Genomic DNA, 19,045 nt, shown 5'->3' with positions numbered 1-19,045 from the left:
AAAACACCACGTGGGATTAGCATTGACGTTCTTTTTTTCAGCTTTTTGTTCTTTTGGTCACTGCCGTGGAAAACTTTTTTTTTTTTTTTTAAATCAACTGGTGCCAGAAAGTTAAACAGATTTGTAAATTACTTCTATTTGAAAATCTTATTCCTTCCAGTACTTATCAGCTGCTGTATGCTCCACAGGAAATTCTTTTCTTTTTGAATTTATTTTCTGTCTGAAGTACTTTTTAGGGGCTGTATTCTAAAGAGAAATCCAAAAAAGAAATGCATTTCCTCTTAATGTCATGACCACAGTGCTCTCTGCTGACCTCTGCTGTCCATTTCATGAACTGTCTAGAGCAGGAAAAAATCCCCATAGCAAACATATGCTGCTCTGGACAGTTCCTAAAATGGACAGCAGAGGTCAGCAGAGAGCACTGTGGTCATGACATTAAGAGGAAATGCAGTTCTTTTTTGGATTTCCCTTTAGTATACAGCCCCTAAAAAGTACTGGAAGGATTAAGATTTTTTAATAGAAGTGATTTACAAATCTGTTAACTTTCTGGCACCAGTTGATTTAAAAAAAAAAAAAAGTTTTCCACGGGAGTACCCCTTTAATAAAACAATCACATGACACATGAATAAAACACAGGGGGGGGAAACGCCAAGACTACCCGACAGGTATTTTTCCACGATATTTACTATTTACTAATTTGGCGCTTTTTCCCTAAGATTTTTTATTTATTTATTTTTTTACAAAATCTTGGCATTCCTCACCCATAGGAGTCTATGGGAGAAAAGAAAATGCTATAACAAAACACCAAGTGGGTTTATTTTTGACGTTTTTTCTGGCGTTTTGTTCCTTTGGTCACATGATGAAAGCACCAAAAATTTTTTACAAAAAAATGTTTTTTTTCTTTAATGGATGCGCAACAGGGGTAAAAGACTCGCATCGACGAACTTCCCACATCCTGTGCCACCTAGGGGGTGGAGTTTACTTTCGTACAAAAAAATAAATAAAAAATCTGCCCTACTAGAAAAACTGTATAAATGAGAACAAATAGTGCGCAATTTAAAAAAAAATAAAAAAAAAATAAATGCAAAATGATAAATTTCACCCCTATGTGTATGACAGGTTTGGCGCGCGTGGGATCCGGCACCACCGTTATTTTCCTCATTGCGCTTCTTTGGCGTTGCAGGACAACAGAAGAAGCAGCGTTGGTGCGAACTCGGCCTGGAACCCTGGCAGAGTCGTTACATTGTCTCCTCTTCAGCTTCATTTGCTGTCTGGGAAGTTGATACATTGTAGCGGAGACCGTTTCCCCTCGCTCGCCCGCTCTCTCTCTCCCCGCAATGATGTGGGAAGGGCATCCGTCTAATGGCATCGTGACTGTAATCGGAGCGGACGGAACCAGGTCAGGCCGACTGCCCGCGGCTGAGCCAACATGTCATCAGCGAGGATCATGAATGCGTCCTCTCTCTCATTCACATTCACCCCGGGAAATGGCCGCCGCCATTCGCTTTATTATCTTCTTTTCAGGGAATCATTAGCGGAATTCATCGGCTTCAGGGGGTTAAAAAAAAAAACACAGATCTATGGACGATGAGTGTCCGGACGTAGACAAGCAGCTGATCTTAGGCCGCGTTCACGTTACGGTTTGTGTGCTTAGAAAGGCACAGGAACCAAGCGACTATGTTTGAAAATAACTCTGTCTGCTAGAGTGGTCTCCAAACTGAGGCCCTCCAGATGTCGCAAAACTACAACTCCCAGCATGCCCGGACAGCCGTTGGCTGTCCGGGCATGCTGGGAGTTGTAGTTTTGCGACACCTGGAGTGTCTCAGTTTGGTGACCACCGCACTAGAGGGAAGGCGCCAATCTTTCGATTCGCCCTAACACGCAGCCATTGTATCATTGTATCAGATCTAGGCACTTCCTGTGTTACTTTAGGAGAGAATTCGTAAACTGCCGCAGCCAATCAGCGCGGGAAAACCACTAACAATGGGGCGCCGACCGGAAGCTGAGCAGGGGATCCGCGAGGGACCGGAGGAGGGAGGTAAGTAAGTTTGTTTGTTTTACTACATATGGGGATTTTAATTTATTTATTTATTAATTTTTTTATTCATTCATTCATATCTTCATTTATTCCTTTATATATTCATTCATTCCTTCATTTAATTATTTATTTATTCATTAATTAATTAATTAAATTAATTATTTATACATTCATTCACTCACTTATTCATTCATTCATTTATTTAATTATTTATACATTCATTCACTCATTTACTCATTCATTTATTTATCAATTTATTTAATTAATGATTTATACATTCATTCACTCACTTATTCATTCATTCATTTATTTAATTAATTATTTATACATTAATTTACTCATTTACTCATTCATTTATTTATCAATTTATTTAATTAATGATTTATACATTCATTCACTCACTTATTCATTCATTTAATTAATTATTTATACATTGATTTACTCATTTACTCATTCATTTATTTATCAATTTATTTAATTAATTATTTATACTTTCATTCCCTCATTTACTCATTCATTCATTTATTCATTCATTTATTTAATTAATTATTTATACTTTCATTCACTCATTTACTCATTCATTTATTCATTCATTTATTTAATTAATTATTTCTACATTAATTTACTCATTTACTCATTCATTTATTTATCAATTTATTTAATAAATTATCTATACATTCATTCACTCATTTACTCATTCATTCATTCATTTACTCATTCACTCATATATTTCTTTATTAATTTATGTATTTAATTATTTATACATTCATTCATTCATTTATTTATTCATTTACTCATTCATTTATTTATTTTAGTTTATTTATTTTATTTTTTCAAAACCTGATTAACCCTTTAATCAACTTAAGAACCAAAAAAAATAAAAAATAAAAAAAAAGTGTGCTTTGGCTGAGCATTTTCCAACGGGCGGTTGGAGGAGGCTGGTATTGGATTGCGCCAAATTTATCATTGTAAGTGCGACATTTGTAAAACATTTGACGCACCTGGAAAAGGTCAGGCAAACACCGGTGAATCCCCCCCCCCCATAGTTTCTTCCCATGATGCATCTGTTTCAATTGTGATATAATGAAAATGTTATGTCCTGCCTGTTACCTGTCACATGACCCTGCGTAGGAAAAAAACACCCGAGGGGCTAACAACTAATTTGGTAATGTGGAAAAACATGTCCTGGGGATAACAGCTGCAGTTTTGTTGCAATGTAAGGCTATGTTCACACATTGGAATTTCCAAGCGGAATTCCGCAGATTGCCCAGTTGCCCGTAGCAACCAATCAGATCGCTTCTTTCATTTTGCAGAGGCCTTGTTAAAAATGAAAGAAGCGATCTAATTGGTTGCTATGGGCAACTCGGCAACCTTTCCTCAGGATTTGATAAATCTCCTCCATTATGTTTAATGGGATTCCGCTGTCCCAATCACGCAGCTGGATTTCCGCGGTGGACAGAAATTTCCTGCCACAGAAATTTCCCATTCCGCAAATTTTTAAGAACTGTGGAACTGCAGAATTGTGGGCGAAATCCCCTTAAACTCAACGAGGCTTGAATTTCGGCAGAATTCTGTGTTTAGAGAGCACAGAATTCCATCACAGTTTTGCCGCAATTTTCGCGAAATTCCAAAAACATACGCTAACAGTGACTGTAGGTAGGGCACACGTAGACATGGTGTTACCTGTCCAGCCAGGCTAAGAGATTCTTGGCAGCACCGATCAGATCCACTACGGAGGTAAGAAAGTCGTTTGGCAGTCGCCGGGAGGCCCTCCCATCGTAGTGCCCGCTCCGCCTTCTACCCATTATGAAGTTTTGCAGATTTTTGGCTGATGCGTTAAGTTTGTGAGAGAGCGTCCGCAGGTTCTCCGTCTCCAGACCGTAATTCTGCAGAAAGAAAAAAAAATTATTATAATTATTTCACACACTAGAAAAGTCCAAACAAAAACGAAAAACGCAACGTGGATTTAACCAGGGGTCAAGTCCTGGGAAAAAAAGTGTGGGAACTCACCAAAGATTTCCACTTAAAGGGGTACTAGACATATCATACCCTATCTAAAGAATAGGGGATAAGATGTCTGATCCCAGGGGTCCTGCGGCTGGGGACCCCCCACGTTCTACCTGCTGCTCCCGGCTTTCGTTTAGAGCGTTGGGTGCGGCGCCGGAGGCTCGTGACGTCACGGTCCCTCAATGCAAGTCTATGGGAGGGGGCGTGAACGCCCCCTCCCATAGACTTGCATTGAGGGGGCATTTCTGTGACGTCACGAGCCTCTGCCCTGCATCACCAGTCATCCGGCACGGAGCGAAGTTCTGGGGTACCGCAGCCGAGATCGTGGGGGTCCCCAGCAAAGACACACCCACGATCACACATCTATAAGATGTCTAGGAGTGGAGTACCCCTTTAAGGGCTGGTCCTGCAGGACTCCTGCTAATGGGAACTGCGTTCCTGCTGTGGGAAAAGTGCAGGAACTCCGTTCCCATGAGTTCCTGCAGGACTTGAGCCCTGGATTTAACACATCCATTTAAAACAAAACAAAAACACCCCAAATGAGGGGACATTTATTTTTTCCTTTTAGGGTGCGTTCCCACCTGGCGTATACGCAGCATATTTCACGCTGCGCTAAATTTACGGCAGCAGCTGGAAACGCGTATTCCTTGCTCACTATACACACTTTCCGGCGGCAGCCCTATGTGTGCAGTGAGTTTTGGAGGCGGAGTCGCGTGTCACAGTCACGCCGGCAGATGGCCCCGCCTCCAAAACTCACTGCACGCATAGGGCTGCCGCCGGAAAGTGTGTATAGTGAGCAAGGAATACGCAGTGTATTTCCCGCTGCTGCCGTAAATTTTGCGCAGCGTGAAAAACGCTGCGTATACGCCAGGTGGGAACGCACCCTAAAGGTCACAAAAAACGCCAAGTTGTGTGGAAACAAAGCCTAGGCTATCAACAGATAGAACTTTTTTTAAGCGTAATCTTAGCCAGAAAGAAACGCCACAAAAAAGAAAAAAAAACTGCCTCCTTGTTTTTCTCCTCCATGATAGTTTTTTCTTTTTTTTTTGCCATTTTTTTTTTAATGGTGTGTATTAGTATAGGTGTTTTTTTTATTTGTCGTTTTATTCCCTGTGTTTTTTTTATATATTTTTTTTCATTATAAGTCCTGTGATTCGTCATCATGGGACTCGAAGATTTCTATTGGAGAATTTGGGAGGGAAAAAAAAAATAAAATTGCTAGAAAAGACCCCACCAGTTAATTTTTTTTTCCACCTATAGAAGTCTATGAGGGGAAGCACGCCACAGTTTCCTCAAAAATAAAAACCGCACCCAGAGCATGCTGCCATTTTGAAAAACTTACGCTGAGCAGAAAAAACGCAAAAAATAAATAAATAAAATAAAACGCAATGAGATTGGTGTTTAATAGTTTCCTATTGACTACCAGCTAACATCTGGCTGCTGCGTTTATTCTGCAAAACTACAACTCCCAGCATGCCCGGACAGCCAAAGGCTGTCCGGGCATGCTGGGAGTTATAGTTTTGCAACAGCTGCAGGCACCCTGGTTGGGAGACACTGCCATTAAGCAAAAACTGCTATAAAATAGTGCAAGGAGCACACTGAGGGATGAACGATAGCACTATCCTCCCCCTCAGGTAGAGATGGTACGGTCTGTACCTGATCAGGTGATGGTGCACTGAGGCAGTATGGGACTGGGTGAGGAAACCTTGTGGGGAGGAGCAGTTGCTCACGGCAACCAACTGGATTGTAGCTTTCATTTTTAAAAAGAGGCCATTTAAAAATGAAAGCTGGAATCTGATTGGTTGCTATGGGCAATTGCTCCTCTGCACAAGGCTTGATCGATCTCTACCGAAGTCTACGATTCAAGATGGCGGTGCAGGTAGGGACTCGGTGCAAGTGACAGCTAGGCGATGCGTTGGGCCTTAACTCATATGTCAATGTGTTTGTGTGTAAATGTTAAAAAAAAACTGGCTCTTTGGGCTTCCGTCTACGCAGTGCACTTTTCGGTAAAAAATGACACCTTATCTTTATTAAAGGGGTACCCCGGCGCTTAGACATCTTATCCCCTATCCACGCGGCGGCGTGTGACGTCACGCCTCCGCCCCCGTGTGATGTCACGCTCCGCCCCTCAATGCAAGCCTATGGGAGGGGGCGTGACAGCTGTCACGCCCCCTCCCATAGGCTTGCATTGAGGGGGCGGAGCGTGACATCACACGGGGCGGAGGCATGACGTCACACGCCGCCGGTCCTGTGGTCGCCGGTAATCAGACCCGGAGCGAACACGCTCCGGGGACTGATTTTAACTGGGGTGATGATACGTGCAAGATCACGGTGGTCCCCAGCAGCAGGACCCCCGCGATCAGGCATCTTATCCCCTATCCTTTGGATAGGGGATAAGATGTCTAAGCGCCGGAGTACCCCTTTAAGCTCTATTAATATCGTTTTGGTCTACAATCTTATATGTATTCTATAGGTCCATCTGAAGGGGCTGTATGGGAGTCAGTTTGTGTGTTGTGAGCTGTGAGTAGTCTTTATTGGTACCATTTTTGTTTTAATGCGACTTTTTTTTTTATTTATTTTTTTTTAAATTTTTTATATATGAGGTGACCAAAAATATGCAATTCTGGAGTTTGGTATTTTTTTTTTTTTACAATTACTCCATTGACTGTGTGGTTTATTTAATGTTATATTTTAATAGTTCTTATATTTTGTTTATTTTTTGCTTACCGTATTTTTCTCCATATAAGACGCACTTTTTCTTCCCCAAAACTGGGGGGAAAAAGTCGGAGCGTCTTATACGGCGAATACACCCCTATCGCGGCGGTCCCTGCGGCCATCAACGGCTAATACAGGACATCAACGATCGCGGTGATGCCCTGTATTAACCCTTCAGACGCGGCGATCAAAGCTGACCGCCGCGTCTGAAGGGAAAGTGACACTAACCCGGCTGTTCAGTCGGGCTGTTCGGGACCGCCGCGATTTCCCAGTGGCGGTCCCGAACAGCCCGACGTAATAGCCGGGTTAGTGCTTACAGGACACCGAGAGGGACCTTACCTGCCTCCTCGGTGTCTTCTCCGTTCAGGGATCCCCTGTATGGCCGGCGCTCTCCTTCCTCGTCATCACGTCGTCCCGTACGTGCGTCGGCGTGCGTAACGACGTGATGGCGGCGACGGAGAGCGAGGATACCCGGACGGCAGCAGAGACTTTCCGGAGCGACTGGGACACGGCGACAGCGATGGAGCGACATCCAGGGCAGCGGTGACGGGTCCAGAGCGGCGGGGACACGTGAGTATTACCTCCTATGCAGTGGTCTTCAATCTGCGGACCTCCAGATGTTGCAAAACTACAACTCCCAGCATGCCCGGACAGCCAACGGCTGTCCGGGCATGCTGGGAGTTGTAGTTTTGCAACATCTGGAGGTCTGCAGGTTGAAGACCACTATTGGGTTCAAAATCTTTTTTTATTTTTTATTTTGCACCTATAAATTGGGTGCGTCTTATACGCCGGTGCGTCCTATAGGGCGAAAAATACGGTATATTATTTTATTTACGTGGGAAATCACGTGATTGAAATTTATTACTATTTCATTTTATTTACATTTTATTCACTATTTTTTAGCCCCCATAGGAGACTATTACAGACTATTACATGAAATCTTTCGATGTCATACACTGATCAATGCTGTGCCGTAGCATGGCATTGATCAGTGTTATCATGATTACAGGCTGTCGAGGCTTCCTGCACTGACTGGACAGGACAGAGTTAGGTAAGGGACCTCTGATCATCCTCTGTGCTGATTGGGACATCGTGATTACACTGCGGTGGTCTCGATCAGCTCCCCTGAGCTAACCGGCAGCTGTTTTTAACACATCTAGATGCCACAGTCAACTATGAGTAAAGCGTTGAAAGGGTGGAGGGAGTTGTTTTTTTTTTGTTTGTTTTTTTGTGGTGACATTTTTTTTTTTTCAAGCTGTTTATTTTTTTTATTACAGGGATAAATAATGATACTTTTTTTTTTTCTCATTCGGGTTGTTACAGATGCAGCAATACCAAATGTGTATAGTTTTTTTAATCATTTGTTTTCTTTTTTTTGTTTTGTTTTTTATAGGGGCTTTTATTTTTTATTTAATCTTTTTTTTTTTTTTTAATAAGGTTTTTCTGATTGCTCATATAGTAAAAGCAAATATAGGGTTTTGAACCGAGGTTCCTCTATATAAGGGTGCGTTCACACGTAGTAAATCAAGAGTAATTCACGCCGAAAATCTTTTACGGGCGGAAAAAAGAATTTTATTTTCGTGCGAAATTCACGCGCAATTTGCGTGGAATTGCACGCGGAAATGGGGGAGAAAGAAGTGAAGGGTTTTTCTGCCATTTCCGCGTGAATTCCGCGCAAATTCCACACAAATTGCGCACGAATTCCGTGCGAAAACAATGTCGGGCAGAATTTTTTTTAACCATTGACTTCTATTGATTTCTGCTCGCGGATTCCGCTTGAAGAATGAACATGTTCTTTCTTCAAGCAGAACGGATTTCAGCGTCGGGATTCCGCTAGCAGTATTTCCGCAGTGTGAACAGGACAGCGGAAAAAACATTAAAGTCAATGGACAGAGGAGATGAGCATTAATGTGAACGCACCCCAGTGGTCTCCAATCTGTGGCCCTCCAAATGTTGCAAAACTACAACTCCCAGCATGCCTGGACATGCTAAGAAGAGAGGTAAAGTGGAAAACATTTTCAGGATTTGTTATTGCTGTATAGAGAATGAGAACTTTTAGTGTTTACCTCCAGATCCCCATACATCCCCAGAGATCTACTTCACATCCCCAGAGATCCCCATACATCCCCAGAGATCCCCATACATCCCCAGAGATCTACTTCACATCCCCAGAGATCTACTTCACATCCCCAGAGATCCCCATACATCCCCAGAGATCTACTTCACATCCCCAGAGATCTACTTCACATCCCCAGAGATCTACTTCACATCCCCAGAGATCTACTTCACATCCCCAGAGATCTACTTCACATCCCCAGAGATCCCCATACATCCCCAGAGATCTACTTCACATCCCCAGAGATCTACTTCACATCCCCAGAGATCTACTTCACATCCCCAGAGATCTATTTCACATCCCCAGAGATCTACTTCACATCCCCATAGATCCCCATACATCCCCAGAGATCTACTTCACATCCCCAGAGATCCCCATACATCCCCAGAGATCTACTTCACATCCCCAGAGATCCCCATACATCCCCAGAGATCTACTTCACATCCCCAGAGATCTACTTCACATCCCCAGAGATCTACTTCACATCCCCAGAGATCTACTTCTCATCCCCAGAGATCTACTTCACATCCCCAGAGATCTACTTTCCATCCCCAGAGATCTACTTCACATCCCCAGAGATCTACTTCACATCCCCAGAGATCTACTTCACATCCCCAGAGATCTACTTCACATCCCCAGAGATCTACTTCACATCCCCAGAGATCTACTCAAAACCTGTTTTACAAGGGGATTTGAATGAGCTAGCTGCGACCCGGTCCTTATAGTGTTAAAAGTTCCAATCAATATAAAGTCGATGTTTTTGCACAGCTGCAGTGTCGTCTCAGTGGGGCGCGTGTGTGTGTGTGGTGGGGGGGGGGGGTCTCTGTTCTCCTGCAGGGTAATTACAGTAGCTCTGCAGGGGAGCTGAGTACTGATCTGAGGGTTCGCAAGGTAAATGCAGCTCTGAAAACTCTGCAAGACGCCATTTTACCAGGAACTGCCAATTTATCCTCTCATCCTTCTCACTTTCATCTCTTCCATTATTCTCGGTGTCATCAATAAGGAGAATTAGGCGCAGCACTCGGGGGCCGCAGTCAGCACCGCTCCTGCCAGCAGACGCTTCCCTCTCTCTATATTACAGATTTACTGCAATCTCTTCCCCAAGCTTTCTATTAATATGAACAGTAAAATGTGGCCTGACACCTCCGCACCATAAATCATAATAAAGCTTTGGACTTTTTTGCAAGTAGTTTCCAATTTTTTAGAACTGGCCACTAGGGGCACTGTTCCACTACAAGAAAATGTATAAGTTCTTAATGTAAACGTTACATATCCTTCAGTGTAAGGGTGCGTTCGTCTGTCCCCGTTTTTTTTTTAATGCCCGTTTCGGTTCCGTTCTTGCAGGCTGTAAATGGATTAAAAATGTTTTTTTTTTTTAAATCCCATTCAGGTCAATGGGATTATTTTACTATCAGTTTCCATCCGTTTGTACCTGTATGCACTCATTTCCTTTTTTTTGGATGGCAGAAAAAACGGCACATGCAATATTTTTTTTTTGATGGAAGAAAAAATAAACGGAAGAAAAAACGGATACAGTAAATTTAACATTGAAGTCTATGGAAAATGGATGAGCCTTTAATGTCACCCGCGTTTGCATCTGTTTTTTCAATCCGTTTTTACTTCTGAGCATGCTCAGAACAACGTGAACGCAGCCTAAGACGTGAGGTCCTGCAGAGCTAAAGGGGTACTCCACCGACCAGCATTCGGAACATTTAGTACCGAACGCTGTGTGCACGCTGCACAGCGGGGGTCAGCCACAGCCCCTTGTGACGTTATGCCACGCCCCCTCACTGCAAGTCTTTGGGAGGAGGCGTGGTGGCAGCACGTACACCGCGTTCAGCACTAAATGTTCCCAACACTGGCCAGTGGAGTACCCCTTTAAAAGTGTTATCCAGGAGTGGAAAAACAGCTACTTTCTTTCAAAAAATACTCCCTGTCTGTCTCTAGGTTGGGTGTGGTTCTGCAGCTCAGTTCAATTGAAATGAATAGAGCCAAGTTGTTAAACCACAACCAACCCGGAGACAGATCTGGAGCGGTTTTAAAAAGAAATTAGCTCTGTTTTTCATCCTCAAATGTAAGCCCAATACACTTCTATGGGAGTCCACACTCCTATTCACACTTCTGCAGAATTTCCGCTTGTATTCTGCACCAATTCCACATAAAATCCACACAAGCGGAAGCGGAATTGTGGCGGATGAGTGGAAATTCTGCCGTGTGAATTGACCCTAAGACGTGTGTGAGGGTTTAACCCCTTCAGGACGGAGCCCATTTTGGCCTTAAGGACCGGAGCGTTTTTTGCACATCTGACCACTGTCACTTTAAACATTAATAACTCTGGAATGCTTTTAGTTATCATTCTGATTCCGAGATTGTTTTTTCGTGACATATTCTACTTTAACATAGTGGTAAATTTTTATCGATACTTGCATCCTTTTTTGGTGAAAAATCAGTAAATTTGATGAAAAATTTGAAAATTTAGCATTTTTCTAACTTTGAAGCTTTCTGCTTGTAAGGAAAATGGATATTACGAATACATTTTTTTTTGGTTCACATATACAATATGTCTACTTTATATTTGCATCATAAAATTGATGAGTTTTTACTTTTGGAAGACACCAGAGGGCTTCAACGGTCAGCAGCAATTTTCCGATTTTTCACAAAATTTTCAAACTCAGTATTTTTCAGGGACCAGTTCAGGTTTGAAGTGGATTTTAAGGGTCTTCATATTAGAAATACCCCATAAATGACCCCATTATAAAAACTACACCCCCCAAAGTATTCAAAATGACATTCAGTCAGCGTTTTAACCCTTTAGGTGTTTCACACGAATAGCAGCAAAGTGAAGGAGAAAATTCACAATCTTCATTTTTTACACTCGCATGTTCTTGTAGACCCAATTTTTGAATTTTTACAAGGGGTAAAAGGACAAAATTTTTACTTGTATTTGTAGCCCAATTTCTCTCGAGTAAGCACATACCTCATATGTCTATGTAAAGTGTTCGGCGGGCGCAGTAGAGGGCTCAGAAGGGAAGGAGCGACAAGGGGATTTTGGAGAGTACGTTTTTCTGAAATGGTTTTTGGGGGGCATGTTACCTTTAGGAAGCCCTTATGGTGCCAGAACAGCAAAAAAAAAACACATGGCATACCATTTTGGAAACTAGACCCCTCGGGGAATGTAACATGGGATAAAGTGAACCTTAATACCCCACAGGTGTTTCACGACTTTTGCAAATGTAAAAAATAAATAAAAAATTTTGCCTAAAATGCTTGTTTTCCCCCAAAAAATTTATTTTTAAAAAGGGTAATAGCAGAAAATACCCCTAAAAATTTGAAGCCCAATTTCTCCCGATTCAGAAAACACCCCATATGGGGGTGAAAAGTGCTCTGCTGGCGCACTACAGGTCTCAGAAGAGAAGGAGTCACATTTGGCTTTTTGAACGCAAATTTTGCTCTGGGGGCATGCCGCATTTAGGAAGCCCCTATGGTGCCAGGATAGCAAAAAAAAACCACATGGCATACCATTTTGGAAACTAGACCCCTCGGGGAACGTAACAAGGGGTTAAGTGAACCTTTATACCCCACAGGTGTTTCACGACTTTTGCATATGTAAAAAAAATTATTTTTTTTTTACCTAAAATGCTTGTTTTCCCAAAAATTTTACATTTTTAAAAAGGGTAAAAGCAGAAAATACCCCCCAAAATTTGTAACACAATTTCTCCCGAGTACGGCGATACCCCATATGTGACCCTAAACTGTTGCCTTGAAATACGACAGGGCTCCAAAGTGAGAGCGCCATGCGCATTTGAGGCCTAAATTAGGGATTGCATAGGGGTGGACATAGGGGTATTCTACGCCAGTGATTCCCAAACAGGGTGCCTCCAGCTGTTGCAAAACTCCCAGCATGCCTGGACAGTCAACGGCTGTCCGACAATACTGGGAGTTGTTTTGCAACAGCTGGAGGCTCCGTTCTGGAAACAGTGGTGTACCAGACGTTTTTCATTTTTATTGGGGAGGGGAGGGGGGCTGTGTAGGGGTATGTGTATATGTAGTGTTTTTTACTTTTTATTTTATTTTTTGTGTTAGTGTAGTGTAGTGTTTTTAGGGTACAGTCGCACGGGCGGGGGTTCACAGTAGTTTTTCGCTGGCAATTTGAGCTGCAGCAGAAAGTTTGCGGCAGCTCAAATTTGCAGCCGGATACTTACTGTAAGCCTCCGCCCATGTGAGTGTACCCTGTACGTTCACATTGGGGGGGGGGGACATCCAGCTGTTGCATAACTACAACTCCCAGCATGCCCGTTGGCTGTCGGTGACTGCTGAGAGTTGCAGTTTTGCAACAACTGTAGGCACACTGGTTATGTATCACGGAGTTTGTGACCTAACTCAGTGTTTCACAACCAGTGTGCCTCCAGCTGTTGCAAAACTACAACTCCCAGCATGTACAGTGCATGGTGTACGGTGACTGCTGAGAGTTGTAGTTTGCAACAGCTGGAGGCACACCGGTCGTGAAACACTGAGTTAGGTAAAAAAAAACTCTGAGTTTCACAACCAGTGTGCCTTCAGCTGTTGCAAAACTACAACTCTCAGCAGTCACCGACAGCCAACGGGCATGCTGGGAGTTGTAGTTATGCAACCAGCAGATGCACCACTACAACTCCCAGCATGCACTTTAGCTGTTTGTGCAAGCTGGGAGTTGTAGTTATACAACAGCTGAAGGTACACTTTTCCATAGAAAGAATGTGCCTCCAGCTGTTGCAAAACCATAAGTCCCAGCATGCCCATAATGGAATGCTGGGAGTTGTGGTGGTCTGCCTCCTGCTGTTGCATAACTACAGCTCCCAGCATGCCCTTTTTGCATGCTGGGAGCTGTTGCTAAGCAACAGCAGGAGGCTGTCACTCACCTCCAACGATCCAGACGCTGCAGGTCAGTCCCGCCGCCGCAGCTGCTCCTGGGCCCCGATCCCAACAGGGGCGCCGGGGATCGGGGTCCCCAGCACCGGGGGTCGTCTTCCCGCACCCGCTCACGTCCTCCGGAAGAGGGGCGGAGCGGGTGCGGGAGTGACTCCCGCAGCAGGCGCCCTGATTGGTCGGCCGGTAATCCGGCCGACGAATCAGGGCGATCGTGAGGTGGCACCAGTGCCACCTCACCCCTGCAGGCTCTGGCTGTTCGGGGCCGTCAGAGACGGCCCCGAACAGCCAGTAATTCCGGGTCACCGGGTCACCGGAGACCCGATTGACCCGGAATCGCCGCAGATCGCTGGACTGAATTGTCCAGCGATCTGCGGCGATCGCCGACATGGGGGGGCATAATGACCCCCCTGGGCGATATGCCGGGATGCCTGCTGAACGATTTCAGCAGGCATCCGGCTCCGGTCCCCAACCGGCTAGCGGTGGGGGCCGGAATTCCCACGGGCGTATGGATACGCCCTCGGTCCTTAAGGACTCGGGATTCAGGGCGTATCCATACGCCCTATGTCCTGAAGAGGTTAAAGGGGAATTCTGGTGGAAACAAGTGTAAAACAAATGTTTTCAAATCAACTGGTGTCAGAAAGTTAAAACAGATTTGTAAATTACTTCTATTTCAAAATCTGAACCCTTCCAGTACTTATCAGTTGCTGTATGCTCCAGAAAAAATTGTGAAGTTCTTTCCAGCCTGACAACAGTGCTCTCTGCTGACACCTCTGTTCATGTCAAGTACTGTCCAGAGCAGGAGCAAATCCCCATAGAAAACCTCTCCTTCTCTGGACAGTTCCTGACATGGACAGAGGTGTCAGTAGAGAGCACTGTGCTCAGACTTGAAAGGTCTTCACAAATTTCTCTGTAGTATACAGCAGCTGATAAGTACTGAAAGGTTTAAGATTTTTAAAAAGAAGTAATTTGCAAATCTGTTTAACAAGTTGATTTGAAAAAAAAAAAAATAATCCACCTGAGTTCCCCTAAAGGGGTATTCCAGTGAAAAACAATTTTTTTCATATTAACTGGCTCCAGAAAGTTACACATATTTGTAAATTACTTCTATTAAAAAATCTTAATCCTTCCAGTACTTATCAGCTGCTGAAGTTGAGTTGTGCTTTTCTGTCTGACCACAGTGCTCTCTGCTGACACCTCTGACTGTCTCAGGAACTGTCCAGAGTAGGAGTAAATCCACATAGCAAACCTCTCCTGCTCTGGACAGTTTCTGAGACAGACAGAGGTGTCAGCAGAGAGCACTGTGGTCAGACAGAAAAGAACAACTCAACTTCAGCAGCTTATAAGTACTGGGTGGATTAAGATTTTTTTAATAGACGTAAGTTACAATTCTGTTAAACTTTCTGGCGCCAGTTGTTTTTTACTGGAATACCCCTTTAACAGAATTATCTGAACCTTCAGCTGGATAAAGATATTGTGAGTTCTGACTGTCTCATATACAGCGCCACAACTAGTGAGGACCCAGAGGCCTTCACAGCCGCAGAGAATCAATAGTCACAAAGCAAAGGCCAATGAACCGCTATCGATTTTAGATGGGAAGTGAAGCTGAAGAACCCCAACAGAGAAAATCAAAGCTGTTTCCATTCTACTACAGCGAAGTCCTGCTATTCCAGGAAAGTAATTAGCGTAAAACACAAGCGTCCGTCATGGCGACTATTGACCTACAGTAAAACGTATGACTCAGGCGTCCCCCATACAAGACGCATTCAGATCTGATGAGGACACAATGTTTATACAAGGCCAAAAGCCCAATGTGCATGCCGGACTATAGTCCAATGTCGAGCTACAATGAGAGTCCTCCAAGTCCGAGGTCCACTATCCAGGCCAGACCACAGACTAGAGTCCAAATCAGACACTGGTCCCAAGTCCAGCACAATAAAGGATCATCCTTTTCCAAACGGAATGTCTGCAATCTCTAGACCAGTCCACGGCTCAGTGTCAAGATAAAATGGGGGTCCTCCATGTCCATCCCAGACTAAGGTCCCATGTCCAAACTGAATGTCTTCAATCTCTAGCCCAGACCACGACCCAATGTTCAGATAACATGGGGGTCCTCCATGTCCAGCCCAGACCATGACCCAATGTTCAGATAAAATGGGGGTCCTCCATGTCCATCCCAGACCACGACCCAATGTTCAGATAAAATGGGGGGTCCTCCATGTCCATCCCAGACCACGACCCAATGTTCAGATAAAATGGGGGGTCCTCCATGTCCATCCCAGACCACGACCCAATGTTCAGATAAAATGGGGGTCCTCCATGTCCATCCCAGACTAAGGTCCCATGTCCAAACTGAATGTCTTCAACCTCTAGCCCAGACCACGACCCAATGTTCAGATAACATGGGGGGTCCTCCATGTCCAACCCAGACCAAGGAAACCGCATAGTTTTGACCCGTATCCGGTTTTGTGACCTGACCTACAACCGTAGTATACTACGGTTTTAGGTCCAGTCAGGAAACCGCATACGGGTCAAAAATGAGCCGACTGGAGTCACCGTTTGACTCGGGTTGGCTCATTAAAGTAAATGGAGTTCAGCGATGGTCCAGCTTGGGTATGGGAGAGCCCCGGTTTGCCCCTCCCCCAGCTGGATCTGGCACCCACAATGAAAAAAGAGTATGTAAAGTGTGAATGCAGCCTTATTCACTGGTATAATGTGTACTCCGGCATTTGATGGTCCGGCATGGAGTAGTGAAAGGGGTACTCCGGTGGAAAACTTATTATTATTATTATTTTTTTTAATCAACTGGTGCCAGAAAGTTAAACAGATTTGTAAATGACTTCTATTAAAAAAAAAAAGCTTAATCCTTCCAGTACATATTAGCTGCTGAATACTACAGAGGAAATTCTTCTCTTTTTGGAACACAGTGCTCTCTGCTGACATCATGAGCGCAGTGCTCTCTGCTGACATCTCTGTCTATTTTAGGAACTGTCCAGAGCAGCATATGTTTGCTATGGGGATTTTCTCCTACTCTGGACAGTTCTTAAAATGGACAGAGGTGTCAGCAGAGAGCACTGTGGTCATGATGTCAGCAGAGAGCTCTGTGTTCAAAAAAGAAAATAATTTCCTCTGTAGTATTCAGCAGCTAATAAGTACTGGAAGGATTAAGATTTTTTAATAGAAGTAATTTACAAATCTGTTTAACTTTCTGGCACCAGTTGATTTAAAAAAGAAAGTTTTCCACCATAGTACCCCTAAAAAGGTGTCCTCCATTTCCAGCCCAGACAAAGATCCCCTATATCTAGCTTAGAGGATATAAGGGTCTCCCATGTCCAGGCCCGACCAGGGTCTCCCTTTCCTTCGGCCATGCTGTCTTGTCACTTCCATATATTGATATCATGTAGTGATTGTATTGCAGGAGCCATTAACACGTCTTGTAGGATGGCAGAGACGCCGCTTGTGCCTGTCACAGCCCCGAGGCCTCTTCAGAAAACATCAGACAACTTCTTATTATTAAATGAAGAAAAAAGCACATTTGGATCCTGGGGCAAGAGAGAAGTGATTGAGTGTTCATCCATCAGCGCCGCAGACAAGTGGAGGCAGAACGCTGGATTTATGAGAGAAGTCTTGTTAGCTGCAAAAATAGATCAATCTCCCACAACCTCCAGAGATCCCACAAGACGACTCAATTGACCCAATTTACTGGAAGATGGAACGGAGCGCCCACATCTCCTTCCCCGAAGTCCAGGCTGCCCTGTTATATGACATTGAAGCTGCTGTCCCCATATCTGTTATTACTCCATAGTCTCTACCAATAACCAGCACATGTTACACCTCTACTTGCTTTTCTTCTTTTATTGATCCTGACTTATATGTTATACTCCAGGTACATCCGGAGCTGAGCAGCGACTAAAGCTGGGGAAGGAGTTTTTGTGGACATGTGCTCATTGCTATCTTGGTAGCGGAAGGCTCAGGATTGGCCTGCTGAGCACAAAAACAGTAACAAAGGTAAGGGACTGCAGGGATATAGATGGACACTCCCTGTGGCTGCATTCACATCTCGTTTTTGCAATACGGTTCCCGTATCAGTTTTTTTTGTAAAAAAAATGTATGTCTCAAAACCGGATCGAACCGTATACAACTGTGTACAACAGTGTATACCTCTGTAAGGTTTTAAACCGTATACGGTTTGAAAACGGTTGTCCGGTTGCATACGGTTTAATACGTTTTTTGAAGAAAAAAAAAGGATACGGTTTTATTTTTGTCCTCAATTAAATAAAGTTCTTCTTGTTCTATTTGTGGGAAGAACTTTTGGTGTGCACTGCGCATGTGCAAACTGCAAAACCGTATTGTGCAAACTGGACGGAACTGTACGCACATACGGTTCTGTACGGTTCCCATTGACCACAATTTTTTTTAAAAACTTATACGGGTTTTATCTGTTTTTTCCCCTGGACATAAAACCGTAGTAGACTACGGTTTTGTGTACGGGAAAAAAACAGATAAAACCGTAAATGGTGCAAAACGTACACAACCGGATGCTACATTTGGCATACGGTTTTCAATGACATGTCTATACATATGGTTTGCAATACGGTTCCATACGGTTTTTACACTGAAACCGGATGCGGGAACCGTATTGCAAAAACGAGATGTTTTGTATCAGATTTTTGATTTAAAAAAACGGATTCCTCAAAATCGGACTAAACTGTATCAAAACGTGTATACGAATTTTTATCTTTATACGGTTTGAAAAATGATGTCCGGTTGCATCTGTTTTTTATGAAAAAAAACCATATACATTTTGAACTTTTCATTCCGTTATGAATAAAGTTTCACTTGTTTGATTGAAATTCCAAGAAAAAAAACTGTGGAAAGTCAAAAACCGTATGGTGAAAACCAGATGGAACCGTACGGACATGCAGTTCTGTACGGTTCCCATTGACTCCCATGTTTTAAAAAAAACGTATACGGTTTAATACAGTTTTTCACCCCGACCAAAAACCGTGGTAGGCCACGGTTTTCTGTCTGGAAAAAAAAAAAAGTAAAAAACCGTATGGCTTTAAAAACGGAGACAACCCTATGCAATATGGTGCATACGGTTTTGAATAGGAAGTCTATGGACATGGTTTTCTGTACGGTTGCATACGTTTTTTTGTTATGAAACCGTATGACGAAACCGTATAGCAAAATCATGATGTGGACCCACCCTTACACTTCAAATGGGTTGTATGACAAACACAACCCTGACAACAAGTGGAGAT

General features: G+C 43.6%; 1 protein-coding gene and 1 long non-coding RNA gene across 3 annotated transcripts in view; one reads left to right on the top strand and one right to left on the bottom strand.

Moving 5' to 3' along the window:
• Window positions 1-19,045, bottom strand: part of LOC130291147 (connector enhancer of kinase suppressor of ras 2-like) — a 563,764-nt gene that overhangs the window by 269,668 nt on the left and 275,051 nt on the right. For both annotated transcript variants that reach the window (XM_056539606.1, XM_056539607.1), the window contains exon 3: window positions 3,722-3,924. In XM_056539606.1, the coding sequence (XP_056395581.1) occupies window positions 3,722-3,924 (203 nt within the window). The remainder of the gene's footprint in view (window positions 1-3,721; window positions 3,925-19,045) is intronic.
• Window positions 5,729-18,010, top strand: LOC130291150 (uncharacterized). Its single transcript, XR_008847807.1, has 2 exons — window positions 5,729-5,924; window positions 17,200-18,010. It is a non-coding gene; the product is annotated as an uncharacterized LOC130291150 (long non-coding RNA).

Source organism: Hyla sarda, chromosome 9 (assembly GCF_029499605.1).
Source record: "Hyla sarda isolate aHylSar1 chromosome 9, aHylSar1.hap1, whole genome shotgun sequence".
Classification (NCBI taxonomy): Eukaryota; Metazoa; Chordata; class Amphibia; order Anura; family Hylidae; genus Hyla; species Hyla sarda.
The sequence above is the reverse complement of the archived record's forward strand: the minus strand, read 5'-3'. Positions and strand labels throughout refer to the sequence as shown.